Here is a 19,353-nt window from a genome sequence, read left to right on the forward strand (position 1 = left end):
TCTGACCTGCCTGCCTGTCTTCAGGTTTAATGAGAGATCCTGTCTCATAAAACAAGGTGGATGGCACCTGAGGAATGACTTCCAAGGCTGTCTTCTGTCCTCTGCACGCACGCGTGCGTGCGCGCACACACACACGCACATACACACACACATACACACACACACACACACACACACACAACACGCACACAAGAACCAATATGGGAGACTGCCCCAAGGCTGCAGTAGTGCTGGTGGCTTCTGGGTAGTAGAAGGCATGATAAGTATGTATAGTCAGAGGAGCAGCCAGACTGTGCAAGCAGAGAGACATCATTATCTTCTTGGGGCACAGTTTCTGTGTTCTGGAAGATTCAAGACCTGGTGGTTCCTGACCAATGCCCTATTGGCTGAGGACAACCGCTGTCTTGCCATGTCGTTCCAGAGCAGAGAACATCCTGGCAGGCCCTCTTCTTCTTAGAAGGGGACCAGCCCTCTGTGATTGGGACCCACTCTGTGACCTTATTCAGCCATAATGCTCTCCCCATAGGCTCGGTCTCCAGACTATCTCAGCATATGTGCTGATGGGGCCCGGTTCAGCTCATAGTGGGTCATTCCCTAGATGAGGATTCTTGAGGTGAAGGTGCTGAGGGAACTCTGAGGAGGAGCAGTGACCTGGCTGGGGACCCTGCTTCCTGAGCATCATTGGGTGTGGGCAGTAGGTATCCTGGCTCTACATCTCAAGCGGTGTCTGACCTTGTGTGATGTGATGGGCCCTCTCTGTCTCCATTCAGGAGCTACTTGGACGAGGCTGCGTGTTCCAAGAGCGCCAAGGCTGGGAACGGCCGGGATGGTTCAATCCCCAAGAAACAGCTCCAGTGAGTGACAACACCCGGGTGCCAGTCTATGTGACTAGGAGGCCCTGGGCCTCTCATCCCAGCCACCCAAGTCAGGCCAATCCAGTGTGCCTCAGTCATCCACGCTCAGGAAACTGAGTACCAACCTGAGACACAGTTGCTAGCACCTCGGTGGTGAGGCACCTGCAAAGGCCTGGATCCAAGTCTGCTTGCAGTATGCAGGCTTCCCAGGCCCACGCGGGCAAGCATTGGACACCGACACAGATCCACAGTGTAGACAGAATGGAAGCTCCCTGGTTCTAAGAGGAATGCAGCCCCCCTTTTGCACACCCTTCAGAATGTATATTTGGCAACACCAGCTGTTAGTTTCTGTCAGTGGGAGGAATTGTGCCTCTGTGTCAGCTTACCCCCAAATCATCCCATATGCTGGCCTCTGGGATGTCTTAGGGGCCTCCCCAGAGCAGCCCCTGGGGGCAGGCCACAGAGGCTTTGAGTCCCACCTAGGTGTGTGCAAGTTAACTCCTTCCTGCTGTGGTGTCCCATCCCATTCCGGTGTGACCCTCTTCCATCTCTTTGGTAATCCAGGGCATACTTAGGGGTAACAGAGTCATTAATATGCAACCAAGGCCCCTGTGCCAGGGTCAGGGTGTTTTCTTTCATTGTCCCCTGGGGTCAGAGTCAGCAGGATGGGTTGGGCAGACTCTGCGACCTAGAGGCCCCAGGCAGGGAGAGGCACTGAGTGGAACAGGAATTGTTTTGGTCCCCAGATGAGAAGACTTTATACCTACCCAGCGGTCAGTCTGGAATCCTTGTGGGGCTCAAGCAGATGGGCTATTCCTGCTGGGGTCTCAGGGGTCAGGGGAGGTGTGCCTGGCTGGGAGGGGCCCCACAGGTGCCATGGCTTCAGGGGGCCAGGCGAATAAGGCTAAGATGGAATCTCCCACTCCTGGGGCTCAGCCCTTACTCCTGAGAAGGGGGTAAAGCTTGCGACTGGAGCTCTGAGAGATGAGAGCCATGCCCCCTTCATTCACCCCTGCAGTGAGAAGGGAGCCACTCAGAGCCTGAGGTCAAGCGGGGGTGGTGGTGGTGTTTGGTGTGGCAGCTGGCAGAGGTGACGGAACTCAGGAGAGGCAAGAGCCAGACACTGGAACCTACGCTAGAATCTCCTAGAAACAGCCGCAGACACCAGTCACACCTGCCCAGCCTCATGCCTTGACTCCTTGGCTTGGCCTGTGCTTAGGGGTGGGGTTAATCACCTGGACTTCAGGTTCCCCATCTGCAGAGTGGGTGACTCATTAGGCGTTGTGGGCATTTTCAGTGGGAGTTGGTGTCATGCATTTTCATGACAACAGAACCTGGAACCAACGCTGTGGAGGTTCCTACCCACACCTTCACCCTCCGCCTGGTGTCTTGGCATCAGGCAGAAGCCCTCACAGTGGCCCACGTCTCTCTCCAGCTGATCTGGTGACCTGTCTCTTCCCATCCTCCAGTCATGGTGTCAGAACTAGCAAGGCAGGGATTAAGCTGTCACTTGAGCAAGCATCCTCGTGCTACCTGAGCCGTACAAACTCCGTGCATGCCTGTGACCCACTCAGTGTCAGGCAGGGCGGTGGGGGAGCTCATGGAGGACAGGACCAACCCTGTTATGTTTATCCTGGTATCTGCAGAATTCAATGAGAATCTGCAGAGCATCTTTCCCAAGCCTGCTTGTGAAAAGAGGAGAGAGAGGCCAGGGAGTGCGTTAGATACAGTTCTTAGCGCTCTGATCAAACAGCCACAGGAAACAGCTTAGGGAAGGCGGCTTTCATATCAGCAGGACATAGCATTGTAGTACGCAAGGTATGGTTGTAGGAACACAGGGAAGCTGGCCACGTTGTTGTTTTGTTTTGTTCTGTTTCCTTTTTTAGAGACGGGTTCTCTGTAACTTGGAAGCTTGCCACGGAGCTTGCTGTGTAGACCAGGCTGGCCTCAAACTCCCAGAGATCTGCCTGCCTCTGTCTCCTGAGTGCTGGGACTAAAGGCGTGCGTCGCCACGGTTGTGTCTTCAGTCAGGAATTAGGAAGCAGAAAGGGAGTGGGGCTGGTCTCTGAAGTCTCCATTCAGTGAGGCCCCACCTCCTCGCTGCAACCTCGAGCCGCACCACCGGATGAGGACCAAGCGCTAAACACATGAGCCCGTGGAGGACATTTTATCCTCAAGTCACAACAAGGAGGGAAGACAGCTTCTCTTTTCTGTAACAGGTCCTGGACTACGACTACTACGGGGCCTACGGAAACCAGGCACACAGGAATTACGCCTACAGCAGGCTGCTGGGGGACGAGTACACTTTCGACTTCCCACCCCACCACCACGTGGTAAGGAGCCTGTGCTGGGTCTGGCCGAGCCCCCTTGCCTTCTGTTCCTCATGTAGCCCTGCTGCGCTGCCTGAGGGGCCCTTGGCTTTGGGTGGGGGGAGGGGGCTTCTGCTCGCTCCAGGTTTACCCCTTTCTGGTTAATGCAGTTTTGTGGGAACCACGTAATGCCTTCCTCTCCTTCTCTTCTGGGCCAGCAGTTTGTCCACAGTCAGGTCTCATGGTCCCTCAATATTGCTGCTGGAGGGCAGCAAGGGGCAGGATTGAGGCGTCTGGCCTGGGTGGCTGTTGAGGTTTCTATTGCTGTGTAAAACACAATGACCAAAAGCAACCGAGGAGAGAAGGGTTCCCGCTTCTAGCTTGTAGTCCATCGTGAAACACAAAAACTCAAGGCAGGAACCTGGAGGCAGGAACTGAAGCAGAGGCCATGGAGGAACGAAACTTACTTTGTCCGCTTTCTTGTACAGTTCAGGACCAGCTGCCCAGGGGTGGCACAGCCTTCTGTGAGCTAGGATCACCTACATCAACTGTTAATGCCCTACAGACTTGCCTATATGCAATCTGAATGGAGGTATTCTATCAACTAAGGTTCCTCTTCACACGTAATTCTAGCTTGTGTCAAGCTGACAGGCAAAAAGCAGCAGCAGCAACAACAAAACAAAACAAGGACAGTGGCTTTGAGATAGGACTGTACCCTTTCTTAGTCCTCTGGTCCTGAGATTGTGAAGATCCATGAGGGATGGCGCTTCCTCTCCTTGGAATCTACAGAGGCCTCCAACCTCCACTTATAGTGGAGTGGGTCTATAACAAGGTAGGCTTTCTGGCCCCGTGCCCAAGGCCACTGGATGACTCCTCCAAGTAACAAAGTAGAAGAGGCCGGGGCTGGAGTAGCTGTACCATTGGAGCCTGTTCACTGACTCAAAAGTAGGCAGCTGGTGGTCCCTCTGCAATGTGCCTGGCTCTCCACCCTATGAGGGATGAGATGCTGAGTCTTGGGGGCCAGGTATTCCTGCAGCAACCTGTATCCCACAGGTTGCTCTCACATGATGAGCAGTAGTGATGTCCTCGTCATGCTTCCTTAGCTCCTCCAAGAACTGTAGCTGTTTCTGGGCATGCCACTATGCCCAAGGCACCTGTGATATCCCCCCACACATCTGAGGTAGGTGCAGAGTCAAGCACCCAGCCTGGGCCCTAGACTGTGGGCAAAGCCACCAGAAAGGCATCATAGTATCCAGGGTAGGTCTTCGCAGGCAGGGACTGCCATCACTCAGACCCCTCACAGTCGCTGTCAATGGTGTCTGTGTCTCCCCAAATTCTGGAACCAGAGACCTCATTTTTCATGGCGCATCGTGGCCAGTCATGAAGGCAAGGGCCCATTTGTTTCCACCACTTTCCTCTAAGCTTGTTTGAGAAGTAAATGGTTACTGAGGCAGGTCAGGGCTTTCTGAAGTGGTACCAGGAGTCCGGAGCTCCATAAAATGCAACAGTTGCAGGGTGGGCCTGGTGCTCAGTCCTCACAGCCTCCTCAAGGGAGTGCATGGCTGTGTCTGGCACCTCCGCACCTGCAGCTTCTACAGGCTGTGGGACTCCTGGCCCTGGAGGGTGTGGAAGCTCGCGGGAGATGCCAACTTGGCTTAGCAGCTCCATCCAGCCTCCGCAAATGCACCAGAGACAGTCCCCGAGCATGAAACGCACACTTGTTCTCCACATTGGCAGCTTCCCCAGCCAGGCAGACAGCAAGTGTCAGCCCAGGAAGCTGTTTGGGTTTGGGTCGACAGGTCTAACAGTGCCAGCAAAGGCACCTCAAAGCCTGGCGGACAGCAAATGATCCTTAATGATGTCTGGAGGGAGGCAGAGGAGCCGAGGCCTCAGGAGTCAGTGTGGTATGCCAACCTGCTGGCTGAAGGTTGAGCCAGGTCCTTGGTGCTCGCCCAGAGCCCTACTGCAAGGTCTAAAGAGGCTGACTGCACAGCTCTGGGTATGGCATTGGAGACCTCCACTGTCGCCCTTGTGATGAGGGACTTTTTGTGGCCATGTCCGGCAACATTTCTGTGGCTTTTCAGTGTGCTGCTCTGGACTCCAGAGTTCTGGGCATACCGAGAGTTGGTAGCAGCCATCTTAGTAGGTGATGAGTTGAAGGGAAGGTGGTCCAGCTTCCAGAGACACACACTGGCCGTCTATCCCATGGCAGCTGCTCCCACCATCACTGTACCCCCAGTAATGACAGTGAGGTTGGCATAGCTGATCAGTGGCCAGGAGGAGGCAGGGAGGGGTGTGTACTCTTTTCATTGTTAACACCTTTACTGAGATACAGCTCCCATAGCACACAGTCCAATCACTGTTCCTCAGCAAATTCCTGGGACAGTTTCATCTCTCCACTCAGGAAACCCCATAGTCACCCAGGAGTCAACCCATTCCACACTCTGTCCCCGACACAAGATCAGTGAGGGACCTTGTCTCAAGAGAAAAAGATGGAAACTGATAAGATCAGGACACCCAGTCCTCTGGCTCCTGCAACTGCATATTGGCATGCATAGCCCATATACATACACATGCATGACACATACGTACAAAGCCTAAAATAAATAATATCCTGGATACAAGACCCTGGCTTGATGTATAATATATAAATCTCTCCCATTCCCTTTTCACTGTCATTATGGAATCATTTGCAATACAAACTCTAATCCTTTTGCATAAAAGTCTAAAGTTTTGATGATGTCCAATGCATCTCTCTTACCCTTGTGTTACTGGTGCCTTCAACATCATGTCTAAGAGACTGGCTGGAGGTACAAACACATACTTCCGTGTTTTCTGCTAAGGGTTTGTCACTTTAGCCCTTGTGTCTACAACCCGTTTTTGTCTGGAGTCCTGTGTGTGGCATAAGGAAGTATTCAGGCATCTTCTGCATGTGGATATCCAATTGTTGAGTGGACTCTGTCCCCATGGAATTCTCTTGGGATCTCTGTTGAAAACCAGTCTCCATCAACATGAGGGTGATTTCCAGACTCTGGGCTCTACCCCATTAGTCCACATGTCCATCACTAGCTCAGCCCAATACTGTTTTGTCTACTGTAGTTCTCCCCCCCAGTAAATGTTGAATATTTTGTCTACTGTAAACCCCCCCCCCCCACACACTCCAGCAAGTGTTGGAATCAGGAAGTGTGAACACATTACCCTTCTTCCTTTTCGAGACTGTGTATGATACCCTGGTCCCTTGAAACTCCATGTGGATTTCAGGGTGAGTTTGTCAACTTCTACAAGGGATCCAGCTGAGGCTGTGACAGGGACCAAGTCAGATCTACAAATCACCTTGAGTATGTGGTCACTTAGTGACAGCGTATCTTCTGTCTCATGAACTTTGGTGTCTTTCCATTGGTTTTGGCCATCATTTTCTATCATTTCTTCAGGGCCTGAGGAGACAACTCAGTCAGTACAGTGCTTGCATGAGAAACTGAGTTCAGATCCCTAGACTGTATATAAAAAGGCAGGTACTGCCAGGGTGTGGTGGCGCACACCTTTAATCCCAGTGCTTTGGAAGCAGAGGCAGGTGGGATCTCTGTGAGTTTGAGGCCAGCCTGGTCTACTGAGCTAGTTCCAGGATAGCCAAGGCTATACAAAGAAACCTTGTCTAGAAAAACCAAACAAAAACAGCAACAAAAATCTAGCTAAGCCAGTCTATCCAGTGAGCTTCAGGGTCAGTGAGAGACACTGTCTCAAAAAGTAAGAGAAGAGCAATTGAGGAGAACATCAGAAGTCAACCCATGACCTCCATACACACATGTGCATGTACCTGCACACATGTACACACACGTTTTTAACTTTTTATAATAAGAACTTCTCGTTTCTGTTGTCAGGATTACTTCTAGATATTTTTATGGCCCCAGTGGCTACGAAAATGGAGTCATTTTCTTGCTTTCTCTTTAGATTGCTCTGTGTTAATGCTCAGAAACGGGAGTAGGTGTTGTATATTGGCTGTCTTTCCTTCTGTTTGTTATCCATTTGGTTAACTCTCTCTCTAGTTTCTTAGAGGGCAAGGCAGGGTCAGTAGCTTGAACTTCTGGTCCTCCTGCCTCTGCCGCCCCAGTGCTGGAACGACAGGCCACCGTGCCTGGTTTTCATGGCAATTCTTTCGAATGACAGAGCCTACTTATGACTCGGTGCCCAATGTCCCCTACATGCTCCCGCTCTGGAGACAAATGCACTATGGTGGGCCCCCAGGCTGGGATGACTGAGGGCTGTGGTGGGGAGGCTCTGAGCAAATGTGTCTGGAAAGGCCCAGCCCCGCGTCCCCAGGGCCAGCACCCCAAAAACCCTCCCTCCAATGGGCCTTTCAGATCCGGGAGGAATGTCTGGCCTGCCGACGGACTGCAGCCCTGTTCAACATGTCTTACTTTGGCAAGTTCTACCTGCTGGGGGTGGACGCCAGGAAGGCCGCTGACTGGCTCTTCTCAGCAGATGTCAACCGACCCCCAGGTACTGGGCCTGGGGTGGAATACAGCCATTCCTCTCCTGCTTCAGTTTCAGGTGGAACTCCATGGCCTGGCCACGGGCACAGGGACGAGGCAGCAGGCAGGGAGCCTGCTGTTCTTCCCAGTCTGATGCCTGGCCCTCTGTGTCCGCCACCAATCCCCAACCCCACGGCCTCCCCCTCCTCCACTACTTTCCCCATCCTTTCTTCTGCCCCCTTTCTGGGTCCCGGCGTCCCTTGCTCACGGAAGAGGTACACGGCCATGAGCACTCAGTAGTATCTCCTGGCGCTTGAGCCCAGTCACTTACCCCCATCGCCAGGGTGCTCTCCCTATGTGGGGTTTCCAGGATTAAAAATCCATAACGCTTAGTTACATTTTAATCGTGAGTAAATAATGAACAATTTTTGTTATGGTGCATCCCATGAAATATTTGGGATAATCATCTTTTTTTTTTTTGTCACCCACCTACCACTGTCTTACTCATCCGCCCACCAGCCTCGTCTTTATTCCTCTTTCATGGCTGTTGTAACAAAGTCCCACATGCCGGGTGGTTTAAAATAAGAGATGGATTATCTCCTGGCCCTCCAGGCCAGAGACCAGAATCGGGGTGTTGGCTAAGCCCTGTTGCTCCAGGATTACGAGTGGATTCCAGCTTGGTGGGGGCCGGGAGCATTGGCCTTGCTTGGGTTGCAGCCTCTTCACCCGTCTCTGCCTCTGACACTGCGTGCTGTGACCCCCATCTTTTCTCCTTGTATGTGTGAGGGAATGTGGGTGCGTATATATGCACGTGCATGCAGAGGCCAGGGGACACTCTTGGTTCTTTCCTCAGGAACCAGCTCCCTTGTTTTCCTAGAGACCGGGTCTCTCACTGGCATGGAGCTCACCAAGTAGGCTAGGCTGGCCAGCCAGGAAGGATCAGGGATTGTCCTGTCTCTGCCTCCGTAGCATTGGAATTACAAGTGTGCACCACCCTCTTGGCTTTTTTTTTTTCTAATGTGGATCCTATATATTGGACACACTGAGTCAACTCCCCAGGCCTTAACTTTCTTCTTCCTGTAAACAGTTCTACTGGCTGGGAGACCATCGGAATGACTGTCCCTCACACAGTGTTATAAAGACCTCACCTCCAAATAAGGTGTCACCTATAAGATCTTGGAGTCAAAATCCTGATATGTCTACTTGTGGGGCGTGGTTCAATCTAAGACTCCCGTGTGCAGCCTCGGCAGCCACCAGCCCCATGTGCAGCTGGCCTCGTTCCTGTGAATCTTCCAACGGCTCCACCCACCTGCTCACCCCCCCTACCACCACCAGCTGCCTTCCAGCCCTTTCTACCACCCTTTTCTCCATGCATGTGCTCACTACCCAGGGTGCCCACCCTTCCGCCTACCCCACTGTCCTCTCTCATTCCTGTACCTGCCCGCTGTTCATCCACACAACCATTCGCTTACCCCACAGATGCCGCGTCTGCCATTTCAGGCACGCTGCTGAGGGTGATGAGGGTAGGGAGGAGGGAGGAGCCAGGCAAGCCGTTTCAAAGAGTGCCCCTCCCCCAGATGACAACCATGGATGACCTCTGTTGGTTGAAATAGAGTCACAGGGCAGGAGGTCTTATGAGGGAGACCCGCCGTGGGGTCCTCTAGACTCTTCGGAGGAGCAAGCTTTGGTGGAGCTCACACCTGGGTCCTTGTTGCCAGGCTCAACGGTGTACACGTGTATGCTGAACCACCGGGGAGGCACTGAGAGCGATCTGACCGTCAGCCGCCTGACCCCTGGCACCCAGGATAGTCCCCTGACCCCTGCCTTTGAAGGTAAGGCTGCTGTGAGAAGCCTTGGCATGGATGTTACCTGCTCAGGGGACTGGCAGTCGCTGGTGGCCAGAAGGTCAGGGAGGGTTGCCCGGGACGGCTATATAATAACCTGTTATGTCCACTTGTGGTCAGGACCTGGAGATTAGTGGTCTCATTTCAGGCTCAATGCTGGCTCTGTTCACTCCGTAATTATGTCTTTGAATCCGCTGTTGCTGTGACATGTTGGAGCAGCCTTGGCGTGACTGGCTGGCTCAACCCAACTGTCCAGGCGAGGGGAGGCCACATGCCCCACTCAGAGCTCAGCCTCTTCTCCCTGACATCTGGGTTGGTCCCAGTTCTTGAGTCATCCTCAGGCCTGGGCATGTCCCCCGATACTTGGTGCAGTGTCTGCACTGGTACGTGGATGACCTCTGTGTCCCTTCTCCTTGCACGCTCCTAATGACAAGCAGCTCAGCATTTCAGTCCTGCTTTCTCAGCTTTTGCTGTTAGATCTAGGCAGGACTGCCTCCTGTCACCCTGACACTGGATTCCACCTGTCACTTTCCACAGGGGCAGTCCTTCTGCCCTGTGGCCTGTGTCCACCGGCAGAAGAGAGGAGACAGAGTGGGCATGCCTTTTCTTCAAGAGGACATTGATACTAATAAAAGAGTGGCTTACAGAGAGGAGGAACCAGCTGTGTGGCTCTCTGGGCTGCCATCCAAGAGGGTGACAGTGGTCAGTGATGGCCCATATGGATCCTGGTTGCTTGCTAGCTCTTCTCTCTGTTCCTGACGCCTCCTGGGGCTAAGCCCCCCAGTCTGGGCATAGGTGGGGGAGGGAGAATGCTCACTAAGGAGTCATTCCCCTTATCTATGGATGCTAGGGCAAACATATTCTAAGTAATGTATCCTTGAGCTACATCCTCACCACCATTTCCTGTAACTTTAAAATTCTGACACCTTAGTTCTCTGAGCCTCAGTTTCCCTATTTGTGAACTGGGGACTGGAGAACCCACCTCCCCCAGCTGCTACAGGAATGAATAAGAGCTAAGAGGAGGAGCTAAGAGACTAGGTGCGGCCTCCCAAGCTTCTGTTTCCCATCCTGGCAATAAGGACCTTGCTGGAAGCTATCAAGTACTTTGTGACATTTTATCTTGTACTTCCTACCCTGTGCACAGTTCCTTGGGCCAAGTGCTTGGGGGAGGCTGGATGATCCAGTGAGCCCCATGCTCTCGAGGCTGCGATCCCAGGGACAGCCCAAAACAGCAGAGAAATGGCTCCTGCCCTGGCAGGTCCTGTGATGCCTGTGCAGTTGCATTATGTATATATTTAATATGCATGCTAATTATGCATATGACTCAGAGCTTCCCTAAGTCAAGAGAATGTGACAATTTACACGTGATCAAGGCTGTGTACTAAGCAGCTGTCAGTCTTGAAAGCAATTTTAAATTATCTTTATTCATTTTTCTTAATATTATCAAAGGTGTACCTGCTTGTTGGAAACACACCGACATAATGAAAATGGCATATAAGACCTGCCACCCACAATGCTCACACCCACACCTGGAAATGGTGGAGAGGAGTCTGGGGTGAGATTGTGCCCCTTGGCTCATGTGGATCTGTCCTTCACCATGTCCCAGGCCTTACATTGTCTTTGTAGGGCAGCCAAGTGGGGATGGCAGCTGGGGCAAGCAGGCACATCACCCTCAAGCCAACCGGTAGAGAACTCAGGCTGGTAACAGGGTGGGGACTGAAGTATGCATGGGGGCATTGGTGACGGTGGGATATCCTTTGGCAAGGGGTTGAGGACACTGTCCAGAATTCAAGCATCCTCTGGTAACTCCAGCCAGGGATCAGGGAGCCTTCTTCCTCCTCCCCCTTCCCTTCCCCCTCCCTCTTTTATTCACAAGGAGGAAGGGAGGGACACTTTGGTGGGCCCCCTGGAGGCTCTAAGTGACCCTGTGTTGGAGTCAGGCCCATTGTACAGGTGGGAATGGAGAGGCTCAGAAGGATGAACATTGGGGCCAGCAAGCTGCAGACAGTGCAATAGAACAGGCTGGCCAAAGCCTGTGTGCCTCCCAAGACTGCATTCTTCCATGGACGAGTGCATTCTTGTAAGGTGTCTCCAAAATAAAGGCTCCAGGCTTGAGGGACCAGGCCTTCTGCCACCCATGGCTCAGAGGATGCTCTTAGGACGCATCACTGGTGTGAGGAGACTGGAGGGAGGAACAGGCACGGGGCCAGAAGTCTGTGGGGTTAGGGTGGGAGGGGCTCCGGGAGGAGATGACATTACCTGGTCGTTGAGGTGGAGAAGCAGAAAGCAAGGGGGAGGATTGGGCAGGATGAAAGCAACCTCAATAGAACCAAGTCCCATAGTGGGGGGGGGGCTGCAAGGCTGGCGATGAGGACCCCAGAGTTTGGGAAAGTCTGGGCAGGAAGGGGCCTCTGAAGGGGAAGGGAAGCAGAGCATGTAAATGTTGCCATTCTGCTCCCCAGACCCTGATTCCCGTGCCTGCTGGGCTTTGCCTCCTTCCAGCAGCCGTCTAAGGCGGTTCCAATTGCGTTACGATGCCTAAAACTGATCAGGGCTCAGAAGCTTAGGGACTTCGAGGGCCTTCACTGAGAAGCAGAGGAGCCCGTGGGAGTCAGCGAGGAAGGAGGTTGGAAAGATGGGGGGCACAATAGAAACCTCCCACCCTGCCTCTCACGTGCCATGTTTCCTCCAACCGGTTCAGGGGGTGGTAAAGGCAATGGTTCAGGGATACCTGGCTACCTCGGGTCATAGCATCCTTTCCAATGACAACTCTTTGAACTCTAAGTCTCAGATTGGACCCCTGAGATTGGTGAGCTTCTTTACTGGGTCCACCGGCCACTAAACTCTTGAGTCTGTGGTTTCCCAGAATGTCTGGCAGAGGTGAGCTGGTGTCCGAGGGTGGAGGCCCAGGTCCTGTGTGGCTCTGCGGATGCCCTATGGCCATAGAAACAGTGGGTTTCACCTATTCCCAACACACGTCTCCTCCCTGAACTTCTGGGGAAACTGGTGTGTTAGCATCCTGGGTGATTCAGGTTGTATTAGCCATTTCTCTCATTGCTGTGACAAGAGCCTCTCAAAGAAGGGGGGGGGGCTCATCCGTTCACAGTCCAAGGGCACAGCAGGGAGAATATGGCAGCAGGACCTTGAGATGACTCACGTTGCGTCCAGTCAGGAATCAGAGACGTAGATGCGTGTGTTGAGCTCGCTTTCTCCTTTTTATTTAACCTAGGACCCCATCCCAAGGTGTCACCCACAGTCAGGGTGGGGCTTCTTACCCAGATTAACTGAATCTAGAACCCTTCTCCAGACATGCTCAGAGGCCTGCCTCCTAGGTGATTTTAGATCTTGTCCAATTGACCATCAGGGTTAGCCATCATGAGGGGACTGTTGCCTGTAACTCCCGTCTCTAAGCCTGGCCCAGTGAACTTCAGAATGGCAGAGGCAGGGAGCCTAGGGACACAGGGTATGTTAATGATGGAAACTAGTAAGGCCGTTGAGACTCAGAGAGGGAAAAATATTTGTCTGAGGCCACTCAGCCCTAGTGGTTGAGGCTGGATAGAACCCGCAGGACCTGAAGGCACCAGAGTCTTAGCCCTTTCTCTGAGAAGCAGGAGGAAGCCTTTGATACTACCCATTGAAGGAACCAAGCTATACCCTTTCTCTAGTAAAAATCTGGGATCCCTTAGGCTTACCTTCACCATGTTCTCTGTCTCAAGGTTCTGTTCTAAACCTTGTGCTTCTCCTCCAGGGGATGGCTACTACCTGGCCGTAGGTGGGGCTGTGGCCCAACACAACTGGTCCCACATAACTACAGTTCTGCAGGATCAGAAGTTCCGGTGCCAGCTTATGGATAGTTCTGAAGATCTGGGCATGCTCAGCATCCAGGGCCCAGCCAGGTGAGAGGAGACAGGGACCTGATACCTGTGTTACCTGGGTGCGCCTAGGTGAGCCTTCAGGCAAGCCCATGGGCAGAAACACTGATCTGAACCATGGGTGACCTGACGACTTTGGGGTGCTACGTGGGTTGAGTAGTTTGCAAAGTAATAGGCTTAGGTCAGCCCTGGACCAGGGTCAGCTTAACTCTGCAGCCTTGTGTTCTGTGAAGACCCCTTAGAGTCTCTGGCTGCGATGATTCTTCAACCCTCCACATGGGCAGAGCCGACCCACTCCCGTGTGCAAATAGAGAGCTGAGGAGAAGCCTCTCTATCCTCTCTGTACGCCTGACAAGGCCATCCACCATTGAAACTCTATAACTCTCAGCTGAGCCTTGTTCCTGACGAATGCAGGAGGGATCAGGATCTCATGGGGGCCCCGCGTGCTACTGAGGGTCTTAGGCACAAGGATGTATAACAGGCGTGTACATTGGAAAGACCGCTTTGGCAGAGCTTTGGGGGAAGGGGCAGGGTAGGGGAATCAAGGGGAAGAGCGAATGTGTTGTGAACAGCTACCAACCAAGTACACTCAGTTGTGGAGCCCGAGCTGACCTGGCCCCCCACCCCTGATGCTCCAGAGAGGCTGTGTGTCGGGCTGTGTTGGTGGTAGGTGTTTTGTTCCTGTGTTGGATGTCTGTAAAATAATGACCTAAGGGAGGAAGGGCTTGTTTTTTTAGTCACAAGTTCAAAGATTGGGGGTGGGGGGTGGAGAAAGGGGAAAGAGAGAAAAAAGGTAGAAAAGAGAGAGAGAGGGAGAGGCAGAGAGAGAGGAAAGGGGGGAGAGAATGAGGAGAAAGAAGGAAGAGAAAGGGAAAGAGAGAAATGAGAGAAAGAGAAAGAAACCACACTACAAGGCTGCCACATGGGAACGAGGGGAAACCATTTATACAAGTGTTTAGAGCGGTTGATTAGCATCTGGCTACAAGGTCAGGTGGTGCTGTGGGTGTGGCTTCCAGCCCCTTCCCCCTCCCTCCAGGTGTATTGGAACCCATAGATCAGCTTGAAGGAATAGAGTCCCACCTGCTGCACTAGAGGCCCTGCCTGGCCTTCAGGAGACTCCAGCTTCATTGCATAGTGACCTTGGACAAGGCCTGGTTATTTTTAGAGTGGGGGAGGCAGGTGAGAGAGGAGGGAGGGAAGGAGTGAGGATACCAGACAGTGAAATCAAGGCACAGCCCCAGGGGACAGCCAGGTGGCAGCCTCCAGGCTGGCAGCTCTCCTTCTCACCTCCAGAAGACTCTCCTCCTTACCGTGTGAGCAGTAATGTCACCAGTACAAACAGGCCTAGCTACGGGCCTATATGGGGAGCGCTTAGCACAGCCCCTGGGTCGTGGAAGGTACAATGTGAGCTGCCACTCGGAAGAGTTGCCTATCCCTGAGCCAGCCAGTATGGCTGCTGAGCCTTTACCTGGCTCTTGACCCTTTTTGGCAGCTGTTTTCCCATTTAATGAGCTTCATTCAGTTCAAACAGCTTCCTGTGGTTGCTGGGGACACGCTTGCGCTGTGTGGGATGGGCACAGTTGTCAGCATGGGCCCCAGGCACTGGACACACGGTTTTGTGGTTCTGTGAGGGTTGTCTGGGTCTCCATTCGGCAACCAGGGCTGAGGCATGCGAGGGGCTGGGACTTGCCCCGAAAACTCCAGGTGACCTTTTCCTCAGGCCACCTGTTGTTCTCTCAGGAAGGACAGCAGCCTTGGCAGACCTGGGTGGCTGTTCTCTGGAGCTGACACCCCAGCGTAGCTTCCAGTCCTTCAAGCCCCACTTTAGGAGCCGTTTCTAGCACCCAGGCCCCACGAAGAAGGCAGCGCAAGCCCTGTATATCCTCTCTGTTGTGTGGCTGCCCCAGGGCTCTGGGAGCCTGGCTTCCAGGAGGTCTGGATGCAGCAGAACCAAGCTGAACCTCTAGGGCTGGCACCACGCGGGGCTGGGGTTACATAAGGATCTTGGCAGAAGGCAGCGGCTGAGCACCTCGGGCGGGCGTGGGTGGTAGCTCCCAGCTCTGTGTGGTGGGGATTTGGGCTGGCTGCACTTCTGAGCAGTAGCTGCAGCCCTCTGGGACCCCTGATGGGTAGAAGTGAGGGCGTTTCCAGCCCTAGAGTACATACCCTGCTGCTCTGTCGAGCCCAGATGCTCATAACGGGTACCACTCACCAGATAATTGTGTGCCAAGCAGAGAGAAAAAAAATGCCAGAGGCCTGCTGTAGTCACACAGAGACACCTGTGGGACCCCTGGGAAGGGAACCTGACTCAGACCCACAAGTCAAGGGGCACTGCCTGGAGCAGGTGACTGCTGGCTGAGTCAAGAGGACTAAATGCGACAGGGAGCAGGGCGGGAGTGTGGAGGGACACAGGAGAGGTGACCTGGAAGGAGACACGTGGGCTTGGTGGTGGGCGACCTTGGGGCATGGGCCCCAAAGATTTCATATATTCAGCAGCAGGAGGGCCTGGGCTGGGCTGCAGGGGAGTGGGGAGGTGGGAACAGGAGACTGCAGGGCGGAGACCAGTGAGGAATGTGGTGGAATGTGCCTCCGTGACACGGTTTCCAGTCGCAGTGAACGTACAAGCATGAACCATGCTGGGGTTTAGGAGTGCAAGGGACATGGCAGTAGGGGCCACTGTGACGGGACACAGTTTGGGGAAAGCAGGTCTGGTGCTGCAGGGACGTCCCAGCTAGGTACAGTCCCTGTCCTTAAGAAGGTGATGCCCACGAGCGGATAGGACTCTAAGTAATCTCTCTACCTCCTTGTGATGCCCGTGAGGCTGAGACCCGTGACAGACCGGGCGCTTGGGCCTGGTTGGAGGATGCCCAGGATGGTTGCCATGGTGGTGGTGGTGGTAGTTGGGGTGGTGGCAGTGATGGCAATGGCGGTGGTAGTGGTGAGGGAGGCAGTGGTACACCAGAGTGTCTTTGTGCTCTCCTGCTGGCCACTGTCTGCTCACTACAGCTTGAACTTAGACTCTGTAAAACAGAGACCACCAATGCCAGCGTCTCTCATTGAGCACCGTGGTGACTTGGGTGAGATCCAGAGTGCTTGGCAGTTGCATGACTTTTTAGTCACCAGCCTGAGGCCAGAGCTCACCCGTGACCTGGCCTTCCAGACCCTGCCGGGCCCTGACAGCCCACAGGAAGGTGGCTATCTCCCATGGTGGCACTTGTGGTGTGTACCTACCAGAATGTAGGTCTAGATAAGTATCATTTGTTGTCCCCCTCCCCCCAGCATTGGCCCCACTGCCTTTCTGGCCCTGGCCAGGGATTCCTGAGGTATGTGCGTGTGTGAGACTCACCGACAGACCACTCTGTCCTTGTTCACAGCCGTGCCATTCTCCAGGATGTGCTCGACGCTGACCTGAGCAACGAGGCCTTCCCCTTCTCCACCCACCAACTGGTGAGAGCTGCAGGACACCTGGTAGGTAACCATGGCCACCAGCCTCTAGGGTGTGGGTGGCAGCAACTTCTAGCAAAGGTGGGGTGGGTGTGGCGTCTGCTACTTAAGGCAAGTCTCTATCTCTTGGGCCTCAGCCTCCAAGCCTGGCTCTGGAGGGACTCAGAGAGGGATGTCAGGGGCCACGATGCTGTGCCGTCTGTCCACTGCTTGGTAGCTGGCATGTGCCAGGCTCATCTGGGAAGAGCCTTCATTGCTTACACATTTGCATTTGTACCCTGTCCTCAAAGCTGCAGAGCGTGTCCCTCTAAGCCAGGGTGATTACCTCCTCCCTAGACACAACAGGGCTGGAGACAACTAACAGTTCTCCAGGTTCCCACGTCTCCTGTGATCGTCCTGGTATTGCAGATGTCGGGGAGCATGGCCAGATCCCCAGTGCACCTCCACTCCAGTCTCTAGAAGTCCAAGGCCAAGTGCCAAAGGCCAGCTCTTCCGAGGTTATGGATGTCATCTTAATCAAGGTCCCCTGGACTTCAAGGGTTCTCTAGGAGCTAGAGTCAGCCCTAGCTCCAGGGCTTTATTTACTGGATCTCTATCTCCTGGTTGGAAAATACACATTGTGATTGCCACCTGGCCTTCTCAAGGCTGAGGGAGGGGCCGATGGCACATACACCAAGTGCCACCACCCTGGCCTCTGCTCACAGATACCGGCAGTGACTCCTAGAGGTGACTATGGGAGGTGTGTCCTGACAAGGCTGCCTTGCTCTCTAAGGTCACCCTGGATCGTTTATTTCCCGCTGCTTTGCAGTGGCCTCAGGCCTTGCTGAGTGAGGGTTGCTTCCCTAAACTGAGTTCAGAGGATCTGGGTGTCCTTCCCAGGCTGTCCCCAAAGAACAAAGATCTATGCTGGCGACACACATTGCCTGCAGGTGGGCAGGGCCACTGTTGGGCACGCCCTGTCCTCTCCTCTTGGCCATCTCTAGGCTTTTGAGGGGAGAGTGTGGAGGAGCATCAGTTGGAGAATGAGAGTCCTGCCCCACAGCGGGGCTGGCCGTCCTGGCACCAGGCTGGGACCTGTCAGCAATAAACAAAGTGGCTGAGTGCTAGGGAGGATGCTGCCAGAGAGAACGGGTGATAAAGGCAGCCACGCAGGCTGCACTCCGCCTCCCCTCTGGAAGCTGCACCAGGCTTCAGGAAGTGGGGTGGGGGTTCTCTGTCTAGCTTGTTTCCTGCCTCATTAGTGCAAAACTGCTTGCTGGGCTCAGAGAGGGTAGGGTCTGAGAGAGTGGCACGGTGGGGTCCTAAGACATGGCAGCCTCCAGGTTTTAGGACTCTAGCTTGGGTTGGGCATCCTGGGGGCATTTGTGTGGTCTAGTCAGCATCCAGAGTCCAGCTTTTGTTAGGGCTGGGTTCTGATGTGCGGAGGAGAGGAAAGCCTGTCTCTCTTCCACTATGCTTGAAGCTTGGCGTAGCCTCCGTCTCTGTGTGGTTTGGATGTTCATGGAAGGCAGACCAGGTGGGAACAGATCCCCTCCTGTCAAGATCATATCCTCCCCCCATCAGCAGGACCACCACGAGGGGAGCTGCATGGGATTTTCAACTCCAGCAGCTCCCTCCTGTGGGACTCTATCCTGGCCATGGCCACCTCCCCAGCCCTCCCAGGCTGCCTGGGAATCTTCACCTGGGGCCTGGGAGTTAGGCCAGGGCCCAGGCTGAGCTGACACCTGACTTGGAGCTCACACTGCCCAGGATCATAGGCAAGCCAATGCCAAAGTAGGTGTCTGGTTTGGGGGGTGTCCTCACTGGCTATGCCTGTCTCCTACCAGACTGACTGTGGTCACATAAGATATGGAAGAAATAATGTTCATAATCTAGCCAATTGGCGTAGGCTTGTCATCCCAGCTATGCAGGAGACCTGGGCCAGAGAACTGATAGTTCAAGGCCAGCTTGGTCAACTAAGCAAGATCCTGTCTCAAAATTACAATTAAAAAGAGAGCTGGGAATAACTTTGTTGTAGAATGCTTGACTAGTATGTGTGAAACCACGGGTTCAATCCCCAACATGGTTAAAAAACAAAAACAAAACAAAAAAAAAACAAACAAAAAAAAAACAAAGAGAAAGCTGGGCTGTGGTAGCGCACGCCTTTGATCCCAGCACTCAGGAGGCAGAGGCAGGTGGCCCTCTGTGAGTTCGAGGCCAGTTTAGTCTACAGAGCCAGTTCCAGGACAGCCAAGGCTACACTGAGAAACCCTCTCTCCAAAACAAAACAACAAAAACACAACGACCCACCTCAAACTCTCTCATTCTGTTTCTAGTCATAGCTGTGCACTGCAGCACAACCTTGGGCCATGATCTTGACCAGCCCTGGAACAGGGTCATGGTCCAGAGCCCATGACATGATTGCATAATGGTGGTCTTCCCCATGTGGCAAGGACACACTGACAGGCACATGTAACCCGACTTTTGGACACGTTGAAAAACATGAGAAAATTGAGGAAAGCTGCCCCATGCACCCTTACAGGCTACTCCATCACCACATCTGCTGTTTGTAACCATGCCAG

General features: G+C 53.6%; 1 protein-coding gene across 7 annotated transcripts in view; it reads left to right on the forward strand.

Moving 5' to 3' along the window:
* Positions 1-19,353, forward strand: part of Sardh (sarcosine dehydrogenase) — a 61,263-nt gene that overhangs the window by 20,630 nt on the left and 21,280 nt on the right. For all 7 annotated transcript variants that reach the window (XM_040745166.1, XM_013124713.3, XM_013124714.3 and 4 more), the window contains 6 exons: positions 771-854; positions 3,074-3,187; positions 7,522-7,660; positions 9,351-9,464; positions 13,225-13,372; positions 16,723-16,816. In XM_040745166.1, the coding sequence (XP_040601100.1) occupies positions 771-854; positions 3,074-3,187; positions 7,522-7,660; positions 9,351-9,464; positions 13,225-13,372; positions 16,723-16,816 (693 nt within the window). The remainder of the gene's footprint in view (positions 1-770; positions 855-3,073; positions 3,188-7,521; positions 7,661-9,350; positions 9,465-13,224; positions 13,373-16,722; positions 16,817-19,353) is intronic.

The sequence above is a fragment of the Mesocricetus auratus genome, unplaced genomic scaffold, assembly GCF_017639785.1.
Source record: "Mesocricetus auratus isolate SY011 unplaced genomic scaffold, BCM_Maur_2.0 Super-Scaffold_100004, whole genome shotgun sequence".
NCBI classification, from domain to species: domain Eukaryota; kingdom Metazoa; phylum Chordata; class Mammalia; order Rodentia; family Cricetidae; genus Mesocricetus; species Mesocricetus auratus.